Source organism: Tursiops truncatus, chromosome 10 (assembly GCF_011762595.2).
Source record: "Tursiops truncatus isolate mTurTru1 chromosome 10, mTurTru1.mat.Y, whole genome shotgun sequence".
NCBI lineage: Eukaryota > Metazoa > Chordata > Mammalia > Artiodactyla > Delphinidae > Tursiops > Tursiops truncatus.
This window is the reverse complement of record NC_047043.1, coordinates 13958279-13982638: the sequence shown is the minus strand read 5'-3', so window position 1 is coordinate 13982638 and position 24360 is coordinate 13958279. Positions and strand designations below refer to the sequence as shown.

At 40.8% G+C, this 24360-nt stretch overlaps 1 protein-coding gene across 4 annotated transcripts; it reads left to right on the top strand.

The window, feature by feature from the left end:
- The first annotated feature begins 143 nt into the window (after positions 1–143).
- TPMT (thiopurine S-methyltransferase) lies at positions 144–23863 on the top strand. 4 transcript variants are annotated; one of them, XM_019945195.3, is made up of 9 exons: positions 144–236; positions 5339–5522; positions 6549–6641; positions 10541–10673; positions 14024–14076; positions 14771–14845; positions 19135–19220; positions 22516–22560; positions 22991–23863. In XM_019945195.3, the coding sequence occupies exons 2-9, from the start codon at positions 5383–5385 to the stop codon at positions 23101–23103; spliced, it is 738 nt and encodes a 245-aa protein (XP_019800754.1). In that variant the 5' UTR covers positions 144–236; positions 5339–5382; the 3' UTR covers positions 23104–23863. The 4 variants fall into 4 exon arrangements, with proteins under 4 accessions (XP_019800754.1, XP_073666494.1, XP_019800756.1 ...); XM_019945194.3 differs by lacking the exon at positions 144–236 and adding an exon at positions 252–389; XM_073810393.1 differs by lacking the exon at positions 14771–14845.
- The last annotated feature ends 497 nt before the right edge of the window (positions 23864–24360 follow it).

Genomic DNA, 24360 nt, shown 5'->3' with positions numbered 1-24360 from the left:
AAGAGGGAGGAGTAGGGTCCCCGCCTTCGCCTTCGCCGCGCTACTCGCCCCGCCCTGGCCATTTCCGCCGCTGAGCAAGCCGGGGAGCGTGGGGAGGGGGGCGGGGTCTGTGCGCCACGGGAGGGGCGGGTCCGGGGGCGGGTCCAATAGCAGGGCTGAGCCTGGGGCTTAGGGACTCAGCCGGTGAGGCCCGCGGCAGCGCCAGAACCAGCAGCAGGCGACGGACAGCGCACAAGGTAGGCTCCGCCGGGTGCAGAGAGGGTGCGATGACCAATGGGACGTTTGCTAGGTGTGAGTGTGTGATCGGATTCCGGAACGGGACGTCCCAGCCATCCGCGCCCTGAAATGGGCTCAGGGAGCCGAGTGGGAACGGGGAATAACGAGATCAGGTAGTGAATGATCTTTCTGAGTCCATGGTTAAAGTGACCCCAAAGCATTGTCGGGTATTGTTGATTTTAAGAAAAGAGAAGTACTTGCCGGGACAGTGAGGGGAACTGGGGTGCTGTAAATATTGTCTTGCTCCATGGTAATTGCATAGGTTGTATGCATGTATAAAAATTCACTGAGCCATACTCTTAAAATTTGTGCACTTTAGGGAAGTTATTCTTCAATTTACCAAAATTTTAAAATAAATCTAAAGCAGAAACATGCTTTTTGAAAAGGTGAGGAGGAAACCAGTCTTGGGAGTCCACCCAAGGAGAACTTGGGCGACCAAACTAGCACATCTGCTATTTCTGTGTATGGGTAAGAATGATTGTGAAATTTGCCTTTTCTGATTCTTATAATTTTGCACTTGTATCTTGCTTGTAGAAAGAAACTTTTTATTTCCCCAGAAAAGGATGTGGACAAGTTAAGTACAGGTTGAGAAGCTATGAGAACACCTAAGAAGTGATTAAGTTATATTCATGATGTTAAGTTATATTTCAAGTTTGTGTGAGAGGGGTAGAGTTGAACAATTCCAGGCTGCCCTGGCTTAGTGATAAAATTATGCTTCCCTTTTGTTTTAAGTAGAGAACTGTTTATGAAGGCTCATGTTCAGGTTCCAAAGTTTCTGGCTGAATGTGGAAATGGGAAAACTGCAACTTTCTTTTGCTTTTCTGTACCCAATACATCAGATACTTCCCTCTGACCTCTCAGAAAACCCTGAGCATCACCTCTTGACATCATCAGGGCCTTGCAAAAGCCATTTGTTAACAAAAGTTTGCTGGGAAGTGAATTTGTGTTCCCAATTCCAAGAGAGGTGCCTTCTCCTTAAATCCTAAGCACACTGAAGCCAAGTTTTGCCATAAAGGGAACTTTTCCTTGAATAACTGCTTTTCCATGAATAATGATTCATGGATGAATCATTAAATTAACTCCACCAAGAATAGCCTGCTAGTGTAATCCAAACTAAATTAGTTTCACTAATGACTCAAAGGATATGTTACAGCTATTGTGCTGTATCGTCCTCACATGACAAATTTCACGTTGAAAGGACAGACATTTTCCTCATACCTTCAGGTAGATTTGCAGTTATGTTCACATGTCCTTTTTCCTCAGTTCCCTTTGTAAAAGGGAACAAAAAATGTTGCTCATCAACCAGTTATACTAAGGGTTAAAACACAACCCCCTGCAGAGGGTGATGTACCCCAGGCGATTTAGGACTTCAGGAGGGAAAATAAGGGTGAGGCATTCTGGGTTTTGTATAAATGGCCCCTAGATAGCATGCCTCAGGGAGAATTTCAATGGCCCCAGATTCTTGCATCTTCTTGTACATAGAAATCACTAAAATCATTCACTTGAGGTATCTGTTCTTTGTGATTAAAAGTAATCTTTTGGGCTTCCCTGGTGGCGTAGTGGTTGAGAGTCCGCCTGCCGATGCAGGGGACACGGGTTCGTGCCCCGGTCCGGGAAGATCCCACATGCCACGGAGCGGCTAGGTCCGTGAGCCATGGCCGCTGAGCCTGCGCGTCCGGAGCCTGTTGCTCCGCAACAGGAGAGGCCACAACAGTGAGAGGCCCGCGTACCGCAAAAAAAAACACAAAAAAACAACAACAAAACAAAACAAAAAGTAATCTTTTACCAAAATGTGTGCTAGACTACATGTTTTTCCTAGTCAAAAAAAAAAATCTTATACATGTGGAACATATATATTTGGAGCAGTTCCTCAGAGGTATCTGAAAGGCTCTCTCCCAGGCTATCATCCTCAGTAAGGTCCCCGAATAAAATTGAAACTCACAACTCTTATGTTGTGTGTTTTTCTTTAGGTCAACGCCTTTGTGTGCATTTTCCCATACCAAAAAAAAAAGCTATAAGAAAATTATTTGAAAATGCAAACTTGTAGGGTAGAGACGGGATATTGAATCTGTGCATCTACTTTTGCTTCCTCCTGAAACTCCACCAAAACAACAGTAGGATTTTTAAAGACATAAAGGGAAGACAGAAGAAAAGATAAAAGCAATAAAAATTTGAAACTAGAAAGCAGATGGACGAGTGATAAAGGATTTTGCAGACTGAAGAAAGCTAAATTCTAAACCAGCAATGGGGAAAGCCAATGAGCAATCCTATTTGCATTATAGAATCCCCCAATGCTCAGGAATTAGCGGCACCAGGTACCTCAGGGAGATGGAAGGGTATGGTTGAAATTAGGAGGATTGCTTGAAATTCTGGTTCCTAAAAGGCTAAGTCCGCAGATCCCTTTCCCAATTCCCTGCAACCAGTATCTCTTCTTCACCACACCAGCAGACTTTGGGGGGTTTATTCCCTGGAGAGGGTACAGTCTTTGGACTGGGAAGATACAGTTCACAGTTGGGGGTGGGAGTACCATACTGAAAAATATGGGGATTAATTGAATACAGGCAAACTGAATGCTGGGGCCCTTTCCCACTTTTATCCTTTTCTCGTGTGAGTATAGAACCATAGTCCCAAGGACTCAAACTTTCAACGGGAATTGGGAAGTCCATCTTTGGAAAGTCTGATGAGTCCAAAGAGAATAAAGATAATGACATCTAAGTTTCCAAATAATATTTATTCATATTATCCTACAGAGAAGCTTACAGACAATAAGCCCCATCCACAAACTTAAACTTATAATCAGCTTTTTGGTATTTACTCTTAAATGTGAGTAGATAATAAGAATTGCTAGGAATTTGAGGACAGTCACTAGTTTGAAAGATAGAAAACAAAACCAACAGAAAAAAATGACTCAGTAACAGACCATGCAGGTAAATAAGAGAAAATATTATATACATTCTATACATGAAGTAACAACAAAATAAAATGAAAAGAGAACATCAGAAACAAAAAGGAGCTCTTGAGAATTAAAGACTTGAGAGCAGAAAAGAAAAACTAAATAGCAAGGTAGAAAGATAAAAATAAGGTGGGCTGTCAGAAAATAGGACAAAACGATGAAGAGTTGGAAAATAGAAAAAAATATGAGAAATTTAGAGCATTGGGTCAAGAGCTTCTACAACCATAAAAAGGGGTCCGAGAAAGAGAAATAGAAAAAAAGGACCAAAATCATCATCTGAATAATTCAAGAATTTTTCCATAATTGAAGGATATGAGCTTCCAGATTAAAAGAAGTCAGCCAGATGGATGAAAGCAGACCCAGGGTAAGGCATAGAATTACGAAACTGCAAAAACTAAGGGGCAAAGAAAAGCTTTGAGAGAGAGAAAAATATTGGCCACATGGAAAATATCAAGATCCAAATGTCTTTGAATTTAAGCAGTAACGCTACAAGCTAGATGACAAGGGAATGATTTCTTCAGAATTGTGAGAGAAAATGTTTTCTAACTAAGAATTCTTACCCAGCAAAACTATACATCGAGGATGGGGAATAAATAGTGTGGAGACATTTTCTACATGCAAAATTGCCAAAAGCCTTTTCTCCCATGCACTCTTTCTCAGAAAGCTGCCAAAGGTTGTATTTTACCAATATAAGGGTGGTAACCAAAGAAAAGGAAAATAGCCAATAGAGGAAACAGGAGATTCATCAAAAGATAAGAAGGAAGGCTCCAGGATGATGGTAGATAAAGATCGCAGAAGGCTAACTGTGTGCCAGGAGAAGACAGCATCCAGGTCAGAAGGCTATTCTCTGAGATGACATTGATAGGATATCTGATAAGCGAAGAGATTGAGACTGTATTGACAGGAGATTGGGAGAACTTAGAGTTGAATTAGTAATAAATATATTGAAATTTTATAAATGAAAAAGCCAGATAGTTATTAACTACAGAATAAAAAGTTGTACAGGAAAGGAAAAGTAATCATAGAATTCTATATGGCTTACCTGTGAATAGTATTTACCTAGTCCTAATAATGTGAACTTGAAATGTTTAATCACGAATATGCTATATCTATATGGAAAGGATAGGAAAAATGAGAAGGTGGTGTGTGTGTGTTGGGAAGTTGAAAGAGGACTAAATGCTTATTTTTCTAGATGCTTCCTAGAAATAAAAAATTAAGAAGATACAAAATAAGCATGCTATTTGAGTTATATTTTGAGTTATATTTCAAGATTCAGCTAAAAGAGTTAAAGATGTTTGTCTCATTGGAAATGGGGACTGCTGCTTTCATAGCTCTGTTGAACTCTGAATTGTGTGCATTATAACATTGATTAAAAAAATAAGAAGTAAACATTAAAGGAAATTTTAAAAATTGAAGAGTGAGATGCTAGGAAAGATTCTAAGCTTACAAAAGTTATAATGCCTGTTTTTTTTTTTTTGCCCTGTCTCTTTTTTTTAAACTTAAATTCTTTTACTCTAAGATGTAATTCAATTTATTTAAAGATCTTTCCTAATGTGTATTATGAGATATGCCTCTACCATCAGATTCACTGAAAAGTAATTTTTTGTATAGCTTTTCCGTGAATATTGAAATATTTTTAAATAAGCCATACTGCTGGGACTTCCCTGGTGGCACAGTGGTTAAGAATCCGCCTGCCAATGCAGGGGACACGGGTTCAAGCCCTGATCTGGAAGATCCCACATGCCGCGGAGCAACTAAGCCCATGTGCCACAACTACTGAGCCTGCGCTCTAGGACCCGCGAGCCACAACTACTGAAGCCCGCGCGCCTAGAGCCCGTGCTCCGCAACAAGAGAAGCCACTGCAGTGAGAAGCCCGTGCACCGCAACGAAGAGTAGCCCCCGCTCGCTGCAACTAGAGAAAGCCCGCGCACAGCAACGAAGAACAAACACAGCCATAAATAAATAAATAAATAAATAAATAAATAAATAAATAAATAAATAAATAAATAAAATAAAAGCCGTACTGCTGAGAATAATAGGTTTTTTCTTCATTCATCAATAGAATTGAAATGCACTTAAGTGACAACCTTGCAAACATTTTCCACTTAGGCATTGGAGACATTTGTTTCTGAGTCAAAGCTATCTACAAAACCATGGCTAATACAAGAGCAGTACTTGATGCTGAAGAGTACCCCAACACTGAGGTACAGAAAAACCGAGTGCTAACTCTGGAAGAATGGCAAGAGAAGTGGGTGAATCACAAAATTGCATTTCACCAAGAACGAGGACATCAGTAAGAAATGTTTACGTTTCTTTATATCAAATGTTGGTCTATAACAGAAATGCTCTATCAGAAACTGACTTTGGAAATAGAAATAATAATATAGATATCCATTATTTGATTTTAAGATGCACATTTTTAGATGTTCACATTGGAGCATCTCTGAAATCAGGATGCATCTGTGGCATGTCATAGGTGAATTGGTAGTGATATTTCTTCTCATGGAGTATAAGTAATGGTGTGACTTACAGTTGATGACATCTTAGATTTATGAAATATGTCTTTTTTTTTAATCCCCTATAACATTTATTTGTTGGGCATACATGTTTATACATACGCAGATGCTCAGGTTATATTATTGCTGGCATCTCTTTATGCTGAAAAGTGGTGGTGTTCTGACTTTGCTTTCCAATAGCATGTGTTCAAATGTTAAAGTATTATCTATATGGTAGAAGAAGAGAAGTTGAGAGAAATTAATCAGTGAGCTGAATGCTAAGCAATGTAATAGTAGTAGTAGTAGTGGGCTTTGAAGCAGCAGCAATAAAGATGGGTCAGTGCTGAGTAAAGTGGTCGTGACAGATGTTCCTTCTTCCAGGCAGCCACCCTGACTGCCCAGGGGACATCATTATTATTATTACATTTGCACACTAAGTAATAGTTGGGGTATCATCCTAGAACCATTGTATGAGTTATCTCTGTCATGTAGCTGGCCTTAGAAGACACACACACACGTATACATTTTCAAAACATATCAAACAAGGAAAAATTAATTTTTTATGTTTAATTACTAATCAGGAAAGCCCCAGGTTTGAGTCACATTAACTGCTTGCCAGTTACCTGACTGAGCAAGTTGCTTAACCTTCCTGTTTCTTCATGTATAAACTGGAGATTTTAATGAATAATGTTACCTACTTCATAAAGTTGTTGGGAAATATTAAGTGAGGTAATACATGAAATGTACTTAGCATTGTAAAATTGTAGTCCTTTCCTCTGTGTCTTGGGCTAATTAAAACAAACAATTTTTTTTTTTCTCCCCAGGCTATTAAAGAAGCATTTGGATACTTTTCTTAAAGGCGCGAAAGAACTGAGGGTATTTTTTCCTCTTTGTGGAAAAGCAGTTGAGATGAAATGGTATGAACAGATAAGCATGAACGTACTTTCTTGTCTTGATGATAAACACTTTGGGTGAATAATAGGATGTAAGTTTAAAAAATTCCATTCTCAGGAAATGCACAGGGATTCTATATTTTTAGTAGACTAATACTGATGGGTTCATAGAGGAAGTACTCTCAAACAGGAAGACAGTGCAGAAACAGAGGGGAGAACTAGTCTTTCTGTATTGAGTTTCTAAGCAAAAGAATTAGTCTACAACCAAAGTGGTGGGGGAGGCAAAGGATGGGACCAGCCTTCCCTCTTAAATTTCCTTCATCTTTGTGGTGGTTTAGTTTTTGTAGGTGGTTTTGGAATGTAACTAAGTTAATTTTAGGTATTTTAAATAGAGGTGGACAGAAAAGCTCAAAATGAATTACAGCTTTTTGGCAAAACCGTGTATAGTCCACAGTTCAGCTCAATTCTCCCGCCCCTCTACGAGCACATAGGAGGTTTTGTTTTCATGAATCATTGCTAATAAAATCAGTGATAAAGAAAGTATTTCTTGTGAGTAATTCTCTCTTGTGAGAATTCATTTTAATTCACAAGCCACTGTCACTATGGGTTACCCTAAAGTCACAAACCTGGCAATCGTTTCCTATACAGAATTTGTTGTAATGATAATGTACGGAGGCTATCGTACATGCCAAGACATAAGCTTGTATAAGCTTGAACGTTGAGAACTTTGATCGTCAAGCAGGAAAGAAAAATAAAATATATGAAAATGATTAGTAAATGAAAAATATAGTAACTTAAAAATGCTCTCTGCCCTACATAAATACAGGTGGGCAAACTACAGAACATGTGTGCATTGGGAGTGGATTTCTGAGCGGGGATGGTGGCTTTTTTGCAGCCAGCCCCCCGCTCCCTCAACTTGTAGCTGAGAGCATTTGTGAGTGGCTGCTGTGGCTTAAGATTCTTGGGTGGCCACGAAATTGAGAACATTATATCCTAACCAACTCACTGAAGCAGAAGAAAGAATTACTTTGCAAACTACCTGCAAGAAAAACATTAACTCTATGAGCAGATTGTCTTTTTGCTGTGTCATAAGTGATAACAATCTAGTTCTAGCAGAGGCTTTGATACAAGGTTAGAAAATGGTATTATGAAACAGCCAATTAAATATGATTGTTGAAGATTTAGGGTCTAAAGTCCTTTGTAATAAAAATGCCAGAACTAAGCTACTGTAATTGTATAAAAGTTATTATATTAGAGGATTTTTCACTTAGGTAACAAATTTGTATATTAAGGTCTATACAGATATCAGATGTGAATAGATAAACTATGAGCTGAAGCCCAAAAGCATTAACATAAAATGTTGAAGACATTTCCTTAGGTTTTGGGTTTCTTTTAGGACAATATATTCCAGTAGAATCCAGCCTATGCCAGTCTATAGTAGGCTATGGTTCATTTTTCCATATATTGAGTAGAAGTAAAAATCCATGCAGCTGGTTTGGGTAACTTTTTTGTTTATATTTTATAACTTCAAAAAATGTATGGAGAATAAAAAAAATATTCCATGTATGTTAACTAACAAATTTCCCAGGAAATGTGAAAGACAAGTTATTAATATGTATGTTTTAGAACTATAAACAGTTCATGTTCTGATCACATTTTTGAAAGTGTGTCCTCTTGTGTAGGGAATAGGTACCATCAGTTCTGCTATTATTCAATTGTTTTGAAAATGCTAATTGCATTCTAACTCCACTAATACATTAAGGAACAATTTGAGCATGGTTTGAATTTCACATCTGCTTATATGTAATTTTGTCTGCAAGAAACATGAGGTGAAACACCCAGCTCTACTAAACCGTGTACAAATAGACAAAATGCACCCATGCACAAACCTCAACTATCTCCCCGATACCTCAGTTCACCTCGGTGTGCTGTGAGCCACTTGCTCCCATCCACAGCCAGTGTTGGAACTTTCCACGGCTGCCAATAATCCCCCTTCCGTTACTTTACAATAACTTGAAAGCTGCAGCCCTTCCAACGCCTACAAGTCTACAAGTAAACTTCAGGTCTCTCTCAAGGTAGAGTGCCATGTTGTAGTATTTATATATTTTGTAACCATTTAACATGTAAAACTGTGCCACCATGTCTATTAGGTTCTTGTCTTTTTTCTTTTTAATGTGGCACTAAGTTTTTTCTTCTTAAGTACTATTTAATCCATTTTATTTCTAAATACTGTTTAATTACATATTATTGAGAAAATCCTGATTCACAGAGATGAGTTATGGCAAATGTGCAGTAGCTTTTTCTTAAAAAAAAAAAAAAACCTTTTTAAAAATTAAGGTATAATTGACATACAACATTATGTTAGTTTTAGGTGTACAATATGATTTGATATTTGTATATACATATATTGCGAAATGATCACCCTAATAAATCTAGTTAATCAATACATAGTTACAGAACTACATAGTGTTGTGTGTGATAAGAACTTTTAAAATCTACTCTCTTAGCAACTTTCAAATATGCAATACAATGCTACTAACTATAGTTACCGTGTTGTACATTACATCCCCATGACCTATTTATTTTATAACTGAAAATTTGTACCTTTTGACTTCCTTCACCCATTTCACCCATTGCTCACCCCCAGCCTCTGGCAACTGCCAATCTGGTCTCTGTATCTATGAGCCTGTTTCTGGTTTTTGTTTTCTTTTGATTCCACATATAAGTGAGATTAGAAGCTGTTTGTCTGTGTCTGACTCATTTCACTTAGCATAATGCCCTCAGAGTCCATCCATGTTGTCATAAATGGCAAGATTTCAATTGTTTATGGCTGAATATACTCCATTAGGACAAAGCTGTTTAATGTGTACTCCAACCCCCATTTTCCCCATAAGCCTCATGATTTTTACTGCATGATTTTGCATGGTGTGTGATTTTTAAAAATGCATATGTTGGGCTTCCCTGATGGAGCAGTGGTTGAGAGTCCACCTGCCGATGCAGGAGACATGGGTTCGTGCCCCGGTCTGGGAAGATCCCACATGCCGCAGAGCGGCTGGGCCCGTGAGCCATGGCTGCTGAGCCCGCGCGTCTGGAGCCTGTGCTCCGCAATGGGAGACGCCACGGCAGTGAGAGGCCCGCGTACCGCAAAAAAAAAAAAAAAGCATATGTTGCATAACTGACTTATGTGTTTATTTAATGTAACATAAAATCAATACTGTACCTGGGTATTTGTGCCACTAGTGCTGTTTTCTTTGAAGTCTAAGATCCCAAGACTGAATTCTGTAATTATAAACCTTACCAGAAAAATACTGGTAAGCTTTTGCGTATGGTAATCAAATAAATTTTTGGATAGGGTTTAGTGTAAGTGGAAATTATAAGATTATTATAGAAATGGATGATAATGTTCTAGAGCCGAGTGCTCCAGTACGGTATCTACCAGCCCCATGTGGCTGTTTAAACTAAGTCACACGAGCCACGTCTCAGGGCTCAATAGCCTATGTGGTTAGTGGCTGCTGGATTGGACAACACAGGTACAGATTTTTCCATCATCACTGAAAGTTTTAATGGACAGAGCTGATTTAGAGAACTTGAAAAGCATATCTAATTCATAGGATGCTTTTAAATCAGAAACTCTTCCAGTCAAATCCATTTGTAGTAAATCAACATGTTAAGGTATAATTTTCCAAACTGTTAAATTTTTCCTAAGGTCATATAAATCATTTTTTCAGAATTCCACATAGCATAAGGTTTGAGAACATATAGATCCACTTTCTGTGTATCTACATGTTCTGTGAAACGTTGTGAGTCTGAATTCAAATAAATCCCTTAAAATTAAGGAAAATGTATGCTTATTGGTACATATCCTTTTACTTAGTACTGTATTTGAAATAAAAATTTAAGTGTAATTATATGATTTTATGCAGGTTTGCAGACCGAGGACACAGTGTAGTTGGTGTGGAAATCAGTGAACTTGGGATACGGGAATTTTTTACGGAGCAGAATCTTTCTTACTCAGAAGAACAAATTATGGAAATTCCTGGAGCCAAAGTATTCAAGGTGTGTTTTGATTTTGGTAAATAGTTATTTCCATACCCCCAGAAGAAGGTTTTTCTCAGCATGAGTAAGTGAGGATACTATACAAGTGTCAGATGACCCCACTTTATCACCAGATTCACCTGGATATTATACAGTGTAAGGAGCATAAAAAGATAGACAGTAGCTAGGTGTGAACAAATATATATAAAAGCCAAGGTCAAAGCTTATTTGTCGTGATTTTGGTTTGGGTTTGTTTGATTTTTAATTTATAAACAGGTGTTTCTGAGAACCTGTCTTGTGCCACACCCTGCATAAGACACTGAAGAGATGAAAACACAGTCCCTGCCCTAAAGAATCGCTTAGCTTAGGACAGAAGAGAAACAGAGGAGGCTGTTTGTCATACATGGAGCGAAGTGTAATGACACGGGGTATTAAGGGAACAGAGAGGAATGTTTCCTAACCCAGCCTGGGGGAGCTTCCTGAAGTGTGGTGACAGATAGGGCTAGGACAGGCAGAGAGTCAGGTCATCCAGTCCAGATGTCCTGTAAAGCTGGTACCTGAACGTGACACAGCCAGCTTTTCTTTTGTGACCGACCACCCTTGTGGCCTCAAGGGAAGGGCAGTAGCCTCCTGGCAAAGAGACCAGATAGGAGGTTGTGAGCAGTGGTCCAGGAAAGAGATCCTGAAGGGCTGCACCAGGAGAGCGACGGGGCACTTAGAGGAACAGATAGATTAAAATGATGTTTAGGGTGTCAAACTGGGAGGATTTAGTGATTAATTGAGTGGGAATCCAGGGGGTGGTGAGTTCACATTTCCAGCTCAGATGACTGGTTGGATAGCAGAGAATAAAGGAGAAGCAAGTTGAAGAGCAGAGAAAATGAGTTTTGTTCTGGAGGTGAGTTTAAAAGACCTGTGGCGTGATGAAGGGATAACTGGCAAACGTCTCTGAAGCATGCGCCAAGCATTTGGGCTGGAAATGATAGATTTGGGAGTTGTCCTCCTCCTGTGACCAGAATGATCCAGTGGAACTGCTTCGCTAGCTTGGGGTAATAATGTGGAAATAAACAGAGACCACCCAAATGAGAACAAGCAGAGGCTGTCAATTCAGAGGGAGTCGCCAATTGAATTTGTCAGAGGCCCAAAGCCTGGCAGGGGGGTAGGAGAGCTTTCTAGAGAAAAATGCGAAGGCTTCTGACGCTGTTGGCTAACTAGAAGCGGCATCCCTTGTGATTGGTTTGGGAAGCGTATTTGATTTTGAGCTAGAAGAGAGGCATAGGGGTGGAGGGGAGGCGTAAAAATCAGGGAGGCTGGCAGTCATTGACCACGTCCTGCAAGGCTGTGGTTAGGCTTCCCTGGCTAGTTGGTGCAGAGGTTATGGGTCCGAGCTCTTACCAGATGTGGTCTGGCCACCATCCGTCTGTACATTCGGTCTCTCGCAAAGCACTCTCTTTTCTAAATATTGAAATTAATTGCTCAGGTCACTAGGAAACTTGAGAGGACTTTATTTTACAGCTTCCTCCCACTCCATTCTGAGATCATCTAAGAATTGCTGTTTGCTCAGTCCGGAGAGGCTAGTCCTCTTCCAGACTCCTTGGAGGAAGTGGTTCTCAGCCCTGGTGGCACATTTGAAATTATCTGTGGATCTTTTAAAATTCCTAGTGCCAAGGCCTTGCCTCCAGCTAATTCAGTCAGAACCTCTAGAGATGGGGCCTGGCATCAGGTCTATTTAAAGCTCCTGGGGGATTCCAGTCTGCAGCCAAGGTTAAGATTCACGGGCTGTTTCCCTGCCTCCAGACCCCTTCCTCTCAGGGCTGACCCCCACTGTGCTTCCAGACTGGTCTTCAAAGACCCGCCCACCTCTGTTGCACCTTATTTCAGAATAAAATCCAACATTTTCACATCCTGAAGTACATCTCCTACCCTGCTCCTCCCCCCACCTCCCAGACTTCTCACCTCCCACACCCGTGATGTCAGCAGATGCATCCAGCCAGTTCTTCCGCCACCTTTTGTTCCGCCTTTCCTGGTGCTCGGGCAGTGAGTTCCCTGCTCTGTCTGCTCTGTTCCCACAGTCCTGGGCACACAACCAGAACAGTACAGCCCATTCTGTACCGTGATGGTTCTTTGTTCCTGCACCTCTCTGCTCCACCAGGCTGTCCTCACTGGGGTCAGAGACTGTCAAATTCACTGCAGTATCTAGAACTTGGGCTAGTCCTGTCTACAAGGTGCTCAGGAAATAAATGCTCATCAGTCAGTGAATGAAAGAGAGGACACTGGGGAGTCAATACAACTGCACTTTTCAGGAGTAACTTTTTTTTTTTTTTTTTTTGCGGTACGCGGGCCTCTCACTGTTGTGGCCTCTCCCGTTGCGGAGCACAGGCTCCGGACGCGCAGGCTCAGTGGCCATGGCTCACGGGCCCAGCCGCTCTGCGGCATGTGGGATCTTCCCAGACCGGGGCACGAACCCGTGTCCCCTGCATCGGCAGGCGGACTCTCAACCACTGCGCCACCAGGGAAGCCCTTCATGAGTAACTTTTAAAATGTCTGTCCTTTCTCTCTCAGTCTGCCTGGTAATTGATTGATGTGTATACTTCTCATTAGGGGGTCAAAATATTAGGATTTTGCTAAAGTAAACATTGCTAAAATATAACAAGCCCCAAAATGAGTAACAGTTAACTGATCTTCAGGATTAACCAATCTGATTTTCCTTTTTGGGTTGATCCAAAAGAACCCTATATAGGTTTTTAATTTTAAAAAGTCCCATTAAAAATTATTTTCAGTAAAATTGTGTTTTATTTTCAGTTAAAAAAATATTTGCATAGGTTGCAAGGTGCAGGAAGTGAGGGGGGAAAGATAGAGAGGAATTCACCAAAATGATTAAAATCACTGTGTTCAAAGGGTGGCATGCAGGGTTTTTCTTTATTCTATAAATTCTCTGCAGCATGGTCCATATTTATTTCAAAATTTAAAAAAAAATTTATATTTTTTATAGATTAGTGTTTTTTAAAAATATGTTATTTATTTATTTGGCTGCGTTGGGTCTTAGTTGCGGCATGCAGGATCTTTAGTTGCAGCACATGAACTCTTAGTTGCGGCATGTGGGATCTAGTTCCCTGACCAGGGATTGAACCCAGGCCCCCTGCTCTGGGAGCGCGGAGTCTTAGCCACTGGACCACCAGGGAAGTCCCCCAAAAATAAAAATTTAAAGTAAGATGTCTAAAAAAATTGTTTGCCGTGAAATTATGTTCTTTATGTTTAATTACACATTCTTTCTCTACCACCCATGTGCTGCTTTGCCCCTCTTTTTTTTCCCTTGACCATTCAAGTACCTCCTAATTAAGTAGAATTTTTTTTTCTTGACTTTTTCATTGCAGAGTTCTTCAGGGAACATCTCATTGTACTGTTGCAGTCTTTTTGATCTTCCCAGGTAGGACTGATGTCTACCTCTGCACTTTTAAAACCTCGAGTGTTTGCTAGGCAATGCTGGGGTGGGCTGAGGGTCTTTTTATCACTCCCATTCCCTTGCGTAGCACCCATGAAGCACTGATTTGAGTCTCTGTCCTGCAGTTATTTTTAACTGCAGCCTGTATGTCTGCACACTTGATATCTTTGCCCTTGGGTAGCTGCTAGGCTCTGGAAAAATTATTAGGACCCTAGGAAGGTAGGGAAAAGGAGGGGAGAGCAAGAAAGTGTCTTCCACTTCACACCTGTGTCTGTAACAGAAATGCATTTCAGGGTGTGGACGGAGGTGAGAGCTCATCTCCTAAAAGTCCCTGATACCTGTTCCAGGGGCTGGGAGGAGAGTTGTCTCAAACTGTCCCTTGTTCCTCCTTTGTGCCCCCAAGTCCAAGCTGCTGCCACCAGCTCCTAGATCTAGGAGGAGATGGACAGCTACATACATACACACACACACACACACACACACACACACACACACACACACACACACACACACACACACACACACACCAGCATATCCCTAGAGACTCTGAGGAAAAGCAGATGTGAGATCCCAGTTCCTTAACAGCTGGTGAGGTTCTGACATGTGCCATGGGGAACACTATGTTGTTAAAGATTTTATTTTTCTTACATAAATTTTTTTATCTTTTTCTTTCTGGTAGAGCAAATATTGGCAAATTTGACAGAATTTGGGATAGAGGAGCATTAGTCGCTATTAATCCAGGTGATCGCAAACGGTTAGTGATTTGGCTCCTTTAATTATGTTGTTTTTTCCCCCTTTTTTAGCCTCCTTAATTTGCTATATTGTACTTTTTCTGGTTTCCAGAAGATTACTAGACTTCTGCTAGTTTGAAATAGCTTATTGTATTTGGAATTAGAAGACCTATATCCAATAGCATCTTGGTCTAAAAAGTATAGGATTTGGCCACGGGAACATGGGTGCAAGGCTTGTGGCTCTGTCACTTCTAAGCTGTATTGCCCTGGTCAAAGAATTCAACTTCTCTACACTTTAGTTTACTCCTCTGCAAAACTGTAATTTTCCTACTAATACCACCCTCACCACCTCCACTGAGAGTACCAGGTAATACTTGTTCACTCCTTGCCATGTGCCAGGCTTTCTTAAAATACCTTATGTGAAACAACACAATTTATCCACCAAGCAACGCTGTGAGGTATTATGCTATCATTATTCCCATTTTACAGATGAGGAAACTAAGGTCAAAGAGGTTAAGTTACTTGTCCAAAGTGCGGCAGCAAGTACGTGACAGAATTGAGATTAAAACCCAAGGACTTTGGCTTTAAAGTCACGCCCATGACTAGGCCCCCCTCACACGGTTGTTGTGGGAATGGAAAGAAATAACACGTGTAACAAGTGCCGTGTTGACCCTAAATGACTGCTTAAATATTAGCTGCTATTGTATTAGAGCTTTTGGTCTAGATATTTTGGGTGACCATTCTTTTGTACCTGGTCTTATTAGAAAATAAAATTAAAATATGCGAAAGTATACTGAGTAAAATGTGACCCCTCCTGTGTACTTTCCAACCCAAATATCATTCACAGCCTTACTTGGGTGTAACACATAAATACTGAATTACTTCGTTGTATGGAGGCAGACTCAACATATCAGCAAAAGGAAATTTCTCTTTTTAAAAATGAATTGTTTGGGACTTCCCTGGCAGTCCCAAACTGGTTAAGACTCCGAGCTTCCGTGGCAGGGGGCGCAGGGGGTTCAATACCTGGTTGGGGAACTAGGATCCCGCATGCTGCACGCGGGCCAAAAAAAAAAAGAATTGTGTGGTGAGTAAGGCTTGTTGCCAAACCTAATCTTATTTTAATTAGACATTGCCACATCCTCTTTTTTTTTTTAAAAGATTTAATTTTATTTATTTTTGGCTGCACTGGGTCTTCGTTGCTGCACAAGGGCTTTCTCTAGTTGTGGCGAGCGGGGGCTACTCTTTGTGGTGGTGCGCGGGCTTCTCCTTGCGGTGGCTTCTCTTGTTATGGTGCACGGGCTCTAGAGCTCAGGCTCAGTAGTTGTGGTGCACGGGCTTAGTTGCTCCATGGCATGTGGGATCTTCCCGGACCAGGGCTCGAACCCATGTCCCCTGCATTGGCAGGCGGATTCTTAACCACTGCATCACCAGGGAAGTTCCACATCCTCTTAATATATATTTTCCTCTGGTGATAATTCCCACCCCTTTTCCCCTTTTCTTTCTGACACCTTCCTCCTTTCTCTCTTCTCTGGGACCCTCACCTTCCTCACATGCCTAGAAGTCATCATTCCCGGAGGGACCATCCTCAGCACGGCTGTGCTGTCCTCTCTCCTGTACTTGCTCCTTCAAAGATTGCTTCAGTTCTCCTATTACTTTCGTTCTGGTATTCAACAAATACACATTAAGTTCCTACTATGTCTAAATACACATGATGTTGGGGAAATAACTGAACAAGTCGCGCATGGTATTGGCCCTTGCTGTTTCTGTATTTCCAGCTCTGTTCTTTCTCCTAAACACCCACATCCCATATCCAGTGTCTGCTCGGCATTTCCCTGTGACATCAGTGTCCGTCATCAACTCAAAAGTACCACCTGTGACTTCTGCGTCTCCATAAAACACCACATTTATACACTAAACTCAGTTCTGCTGAGTCTCTAAGATCGTAGGTGTTCCCCGCTTCCTAAGGTTGTCTACCCTCTTCCTCGAGGTTAGTCTCTCTGCAGGCTTTGGTTGCGTCACTCAGATCCCCAAGGCAGTGGGGAGCAAACCCGAAATCACAAAGCTCACTCTATAGACCGTGCACCTTGTGTTCAGTTATTTCTCCACCATCTGGCTTAATTTTTATAGATAATGATATCATCTGGCATAATAATAAATATAAATATATGTATATAAAATTTTAGCACATAGTAGGAGCTTAATAAATATTTGTTGAGTAAATGAGTGAAAACAAACCTGACTCAAAGCAAGGAAAATATACTGTTTCCCACCAGCCACCATTGCCTCCTCTCTCCTAGAAATAAAGGCCATCTAAGTGGCCTCTGAACTGTTTAGTTCATGGTAAGAAAGAGTCATGAGGCCCCTCCAGAGCTCTTGGAGAATCTAGTTCTAGTTTGGTCACAGACTCTGTCTTCCTGGTCCCCCTCTTCTCTTTCCTCCCCTTCCAGGCATGTGTGTGTGTGTGTGTGTGTGTGTGTGTGTGTGTCTTGTCACAGCCCCAAGAATGCCTTGGCCTTTGTTTCCGGAATAACTGCTTCTTTTGAGCCATTAGGAAGATAAATGACTTTATCTTAGCATTTACAGTACTTAGTACTTTTTCCCAGTCCTGCTGAGATTACATATGGGCGAGAACGGATGTGGTTTCTGCTGTGACTCTCAGGTTTCTTGCCTACCATCAATCATACCTCTCATTTTTCTGAATTTTTGAGGCTGGTGGACAGAGAAAGTCCGCATTCCAAGAGGAAGGATGCCTGTGAGTCCTCTGAAACCCTGCCAAACCTGTCTGACCGATCACTTCATGGGGACAGCAAGTCCCTCCTTTCTTAAGAAGAAGAATCTAAAGTTAAAAAGTAAAGGTTTCTGCTCAGAAGTTTGCTTAGGTCTGATTCTTTCACTTGCAAGGAAGAGTGTGACCAGCCCAAGCCAGCTCAAGTTTTAAGGGAGTTTATGTTGAGGATGCTAACGGAATAAGCTACCGACCCGAGCATTTACCACGTACCAGGCAGTGTTCTAAGCACTTTATGTGTGTGCACTCATGGAATTCTCACAACCACCTGTGAGTTGGTTACTAGTTTTATCCCCATTTTACAGATGAGAAAACTGAGGCACAGAGAGGTTAAGACTTTGCCAAGCTTACATAGCCCGTAAGTGGAGGGGCTGGACTTTGAGCTCAGGGACCTTGCAGAGTCCGTACTCCTAACCCCCATGCAGGACAGCCTCCCTGATTTCTCCCAGGGCTCCGGACAGGGATGGCAGCACAGCCGGCCCCATGGAAAGAGCCAAGGCTCCTCACTCAGAGCTGTGCAGCTCGTCCACCTCTGTCTGTCTGTCTGTTTCTCATGGCCTCTTACCTCCCTGTGCATGCCTCCTCTGCCCTCCTGCCTCAGCACTCAGCTTCCTCTGCTCCAGCCTCCACCCAGCACAGAAACTCCAGCGTTTGGTCCAATGACCACAGCGAACTAGCAGCTCCTCTTTGGATCTCTTAACTCAGTTTCCCAGTGGAGTCATCTGATTGGTCCAACTTGTCATTCTGTACCAGACCCAGGTCTGGCTCCTGGTCTGTCTGCTGATGGGCCCTGTTAGGGCAGGTCCCCACTCTGAACCCATCAGACACGGCTGGGAAGTGGCATCACCTGCTCCTCAGGACACCTACTCCAAAGGATAGTTGCCGTAGCACTCAGGGTTTATGCCACCCGTGCAGAACTGTAATGTCATAGTACCTTGAATTTTGGCTTGTTTATTAGTCTTATCTCTCTCCAACTAAAGAGAGGAAAGGGACTGTGTTTTGTACCTCTTACCCGTGCCCCCGCTGATGACCCCGTCATCCAGGATATTTGTTAAGCTGCAGCATCCCAGGCCCCACAGCAAACCTACTGACTCAGTCTTGGGATGAATGAAGCTCGAGCATCTCTTCTCCCAGCAGGTGCCCAGGTAATCTTGATACCAGCCTGGTCTAGGAACCACTGCCCCAAAGCTGGCAGTGCTTCGGGAAATATACGTTCAAAGCTGATGGGCCTCCGGGGACCACATCACGTTGGAAGGAGCCTCTGTTCTGCTTAATTTGACATCTTCTGGTCTGATGGGCTCCAGAGCCAGGCCTCCTTTGGATTCCCATCCTTCGCTATTTCCCAGCTTAGGCAGGTAACGTCATTTGCTGAGCCCATTTATAGCTTTTTAGAATGAGAATCTACTTCATGTGATTTTTTAGGAGAGTTAAACTCAGTAATAGAGATGAAAGGAAAAGCTGGCTTCCCTCCCTGCCTCTCGTTCTTTGTAAAGAAATGTAACACATGCCTTTCAATGTTCTTTTCAGCTATGCAGATATAATGTTGTCCCTAACAAGAACTGGGTTTCAGTACCTCTTGTCTGTTTTTTCTTACGATCCAACTAAACATGCAGGTAAAGTTTCTTGTTCTTTTTTCCAGTTGCCTTGTTTCGTGATTTAACTCTATGACTTGGATAACATTATTTTCTCCTGTGAGGCATACTGCTGATACACACGCAGTCTGTGTCATCCATGGTGGTGGGGATGGGATGTATTGGGCTGACGCCTACAAATACATCCTCATAGGAGGATGGGGTGAGACGTGGACGTGGGGAGGTAGGGGTGTGCAGGAAAATCTCTAAACTATTGCTGTTTTTAATTTCTGGAACTTTATAATTTATTGCATTTAAAATATAACTGTATTTGTTTTGAACGTGTAGAAGGGATGTTTTCTTCTGGATTCATTTAAATGTGTTTGAACATTAAAGCCTGACCTTTTTTCTTTTAACATCTTTATTGGAGTATAATTGCTTTACAATGGCGTGTTAGTTTCTGCTTTATAACAAAGTGAATCAGCTATACCTATACATATATCCCCATATCTCCTCCCTCTTGCGTCTCCCTCCCACCCTCCCTATCTCACCCCTCTAGGTGGTCACAGAGCACTGACCTGATCTCCCTGTGCTATGCGGCTGCTTCCCACTAGCTGTCTATTTTATGTTTGGTACTGTATATGTGTCCATGCCACTCTCTCACCTTGTCCCAGCTTACCTTTCCCAGTCGCTGTGTCCTCAAGTCCATTCTCTATGTCTGCGTCTTTATTCCTGTCCTGCCCCTAGGTTCTTCAGAAGCATTTTTTTTTAGATTCCATATATATGTGTTAGCACACGGTATTTGTTTTTCTCTTTCTGACTTACTTCACTCTGTATGACAGTCTCTAGGTCCATCCATCTCACTACAAATAACTCAATTTCGTTCCTTTTTATGGCTGAGTAATATTCCATTGTATATATGTGCCACATCTTCTTTAACCATTCATCTGTTGATGGACACTTAGGTTGCTTCCATGTCCTGGCTATTGTAAATAGAGCTGCAGTGGACATTGTGGTACATGACTCTTTTTGAATTATGGTTTTCTCAGGGTATATGCCCAGTAGTAGGATTGCTGGGTCGTATGGTAGTTCTACTTTTAGTTTTATTAGGAACCTCCATACTGTTCTCCATAGTGGCTGTATCAATTTACATTCCCACCAACAGTGCAAGAAGGTTCCCTTTTCTCCACACCCTCTCCAGCATTTATTGTTTGTAGATTTTTTGATGATGGCCATTCATTCTGACTGGTGTGAGATGATATCTCATTGTGGTTTTTTTTTTTTTGCTGTACGTGGGCCTCACTATTGTGGCCTGTCCTGTTGCGGAGCACAGGCTCCGGACGCGCAGGCTCAGCGGCCATGGCTCACGGGCACAGCCACTCCGCGGCATGTGGGATCTTCCCGGACTGGGGCACAAACCCATGTCCCTTACATCGGCAGGCAGACTCTCAACCACTGCGCCACCAGGGAAGCCCCTCATTGTGGTTTTGATTTGCATTTCTCTAATGATTAATGATGTGGAGCATTATTTCATGTGTTCGTTGGCAATCTGTATGTCTTCTTTGGAGAAATGTCTACTTAGGTCTTCTGCCCACTGTTGGATTGGGTTGTTTGTTTTTTTGATATTGAGCTGCCTGAGCTGCTTGTAAATTTTGGAGATTAATCCTTTGTCAGTTGCTTCATTTGCAAATATTTTCTCCCATTCTGAGGGTTGTCTTTTCATCTTGTTTATGGTTTCCTTTCCTGTGCAAAAGCTTTTAAGTTTCATTAGGTCCCATTTGTTGATTTTTGTTTTTATTTCCATTTCTCTAGGAGGTGGGTCAAAAAGGATCTTGCTGTGATTTATGTCATAGAGTGTTCTGCCTAGTGTTTTCCTCTAAGAGTTTTATAGTGTTTGGCCTTACATTTAGGTGTTTGGCCTTACATTTAGGTCTTTAATCCATTTTGAGTTTATTCTTGTGTATGGTGTTAGGGAGTGTTCTAATTTCATTCTTTTACATGTAGCTGTCCAGTTTTCCCCGCACCACTTATTGAAGAGGCTGTCTTTTCTCCATTGTATATTCTTGCCTCCTTTATCAAAATTAATGTGACCATATGGGCCTGGGTTTATCTCTGGGCTTTCTATCCTGTTCCATTGATCTATATTTCTGTTTTTGTGCCAGTACCATATTGTCTTGATTACTGTAGCTTTGTAGTATAGTCTGAAGTCAGGGAGCCTGATTCCTCCAGCTCCGTTTTTCTTCCTCAAGATTGTTTTGGCTATTTGGGGTCTTTTGTGTTTCCATACAAATTGTGAAATTGTTTGTTCTAGTTCTGTGAAAAATGCCAGCGGTAGTTTGATAGGGATTGCATTGAATCTGTAGATTGCTTTGGGGAGTAGAGTCATTTTCACAATGTTGATTCTTCCGATCAAAGAACATGGTATATCTCTCCATCTATTTGTATCATCTTTAATTTCTTTCATCAGTGTCTTATAGTTTTCTGCATACAGGTCTTTTGTCTCCTTACGTAGGTTTATTCCTAGGTATTTTATTCTTTTTGTTGCAAAGCCTGATCTTTAAGTCATGGCTTTTCAGGAAGAAGTGAAAACGAAGTACATACACTTTTAATTTGTAAAAATACCCTATTTGATTTTTAATTGAGCCTTTTTAAAAAAGTGCTTTGTGTTAGTATTATTTTTTTCTGTTTGAATAAGTCAGATCTTAAAAACTCATTAAAAGATGAGACCTAGTGTCCATAATTAAGTCTGGGACAATCAGATGGAAATAGAAAATAAGTAACAGGATGTCAGCTCTGTGAATGTGATGTAAGTTCCCTTCCTGAACAGTAGGCCTAAGGAAGGGCCTGTAGGAAGAAGATAGAACAGGCCTTGTCTGGGGTGGAGGCTAAGAATTCCCTTCTAGGAAGGGGCAGAAGCTATTTCTTCTAAAGTAAATGGCCCACAGAAAAGTGGGCAGAGTTTGTAGATTGAGGGTAAGTGCAGGAGTGGTAGAAAATCTCTACCTTGGAAGCAGGAAGCCCCAAGGAAATTTGTTCATGAACTCCACTCTGATTTTCCTGTTCCCAAGTTCCAGCTGACTCAGCCATCTCATATAAGCTGGAGATGGGCAGCTAACATTACCAGTCCCCTCAGTAAGCCAGTCTTTGGCATCAGATGTGCAAAAGAAGCAGCAGAAGAACCTGTCACATCCTCACCTATTTGGATAATTGAGTTATGTATGGAATGTGTATACCAAGGTCATTGGAAATAAGCTGAGAAGTGGGCCCTGAGAATTTATTTTTCTTTACAATTAGATCTATTAGAATTTATTCTTCACCATGTTTCTCTTTTACTTAGGTCCACCATTTTACGTTCCAGATGCTGAAATTAGAACATTGTTTGGTAAGTTACAGACATGTGCTGTAACATTTGAAATAAAGTCAACAGTTAACTGTTTTGAGCTATTAGCAAACTATTAATATCTAGAAGTATATAAAATTTAAAAGTCAGAAGCCAGTTAATTGGAGACTATTATATCCAAAAAAGGAACCCATCTCTGTAATAGGACTTTTTAGCTAAATGGTATGCTTATGTTAAAGACATCTGAATTCTTCTACAGAGATGGTATGTTTATTTTAGCTCTTAGGAGTTATAAGTGATAATAACAATTCAGAGTGCAGAAAATTTACCCTTAATATTTATTTCCCCATGTTCATTAAAAAGAAAGAAAAGATCTTCAGTACACACTCTTTTAAAAACCATCTGATATGTTTTTAGAACTGGTTGCATTCTTCATAAAGTTTTAACTTGTCACACTTTCTTTTTGTTTCAGGTTCAGTGTGCAATATTCATTGTCTGGAGAAGGTTGATGCTTTTGAAGAAGGACATAAAAGTTGGGGAATTGACTACATTATTGAAAAGTTATATCTATTTATAGAAAAGTAAATGAGACGTAAATAGAAGCAAGTAATATCAACATGTTTTTGAGCAATTGAAAATTGTGCTAAGGCATGAAAATATAATAGGTGACTTTTGGAAAAAAATTCTTCACAAATCACATCACAGATCTTTGCTCAAAAATGCTTATAACTTTTTAGGAAAAAAAACATGTACTTTGGAAAAGAGACTGATTGGGGGCGAAAGATTATACCTGTGTGTCTTACTTACAGATTGCAAGAATTTTTTACAATCAGCATGTATTACTTGTATAATTAAAGAATAAAAGAAAAATATAATGCATATAACTTAAATATAATAGACAGAAACATTGGCATTCTTTACGAAATTTAGAACCATTGAGTAAATGTAACACTTTAATGGGGTCCAAGGTAAAAGATAATGGTCTAAGACATTACATAAACATTAATTTTTACTGTAAACCCTCATATTGTACTCAATCCTAGCACTCCTTTTCACATTTTTTCTCCTTATATAATTTTATATATGGCAGAATGAAGAAATAAACTTTTAAATTAATGAAATTAACCAATCTATATGGAAAAAATATTTTTCCCAAACTGTAAAAAGTATCTTTAAAAGTTGTTTTCTGTGTTTGGCAGTTTTTTGTTTCTTGTAATTTAATCTTGTTTAAATGATAGTCTTACGAAGTGCAGTGTACTTAGGGCTGGATTCATGTCTGTTCATTATGAAAGTTTAGATTCAAAACTTTTCAGTTTTTCATTAAAAATCACATTTTGATAAATCAGACATTCCTTTCTTACTGCACTACCTAATATTTAAATGATTTAGATTGTTTAGCTCATGTTAATGGGATGGTGTGTATTATAAAAATTATTTCATTGTGTGTTTATGAAAATTTCAGAAACTTTGAAATCTCCAGCGTCTCACTTTCAACCATACATCTCCAGCTCATTTTTCTGTGTGTGCTCAAAACCTTTGAGCCTGCACCACTTTCCCCTCCCCACCAAATCCCTCACCCCTGAAGCCAAGCACGTGTGGCATGAGTTGTGAAATTAGATAGGTGGTCAGAGTGGGTGCTGGAAGACCAGGTGCCCTTGGGGGAGAGCAAAGCTGGAGACCAGAACCCAGGTTGGGTCCAAGGAACCACACAGGTGATAGAGCTCTGCCTGTTAAGGAGGTGCCCGGAGGCTGCCTGAAACTCAAAGCCCACCAACCCAGGAGGGATTCAGGTTCGTAATGGTAGCAAGCTTTTGCTCTTGTAAGCTCACAAGCCCATGCTAA

Bases quoted from the DNA above. Each gene is read 5' to 3' on its own strand.
- TPMT (XM_019945195.3), top strand. From the start codon at position 5,383: ATGGCTAATACAAGAGCAGTACTTGATGCTGAAGAGTACCCCAACACT. The intron at 14,077-14,770 runs GTAGGACTGATG...TCTTTCTGGTAG, and splicing joins AGTCTTTTTGATCTTCCCAG to AGCAAATATTGGCAAATTTG. The intron at 19,221-22,515 runs GTAAAGTTTCTT...TCTTTTACTTAG, and splicing joins CGATCCAACTAAACATGCAG to GTCCACCATTTTACGTTCCA.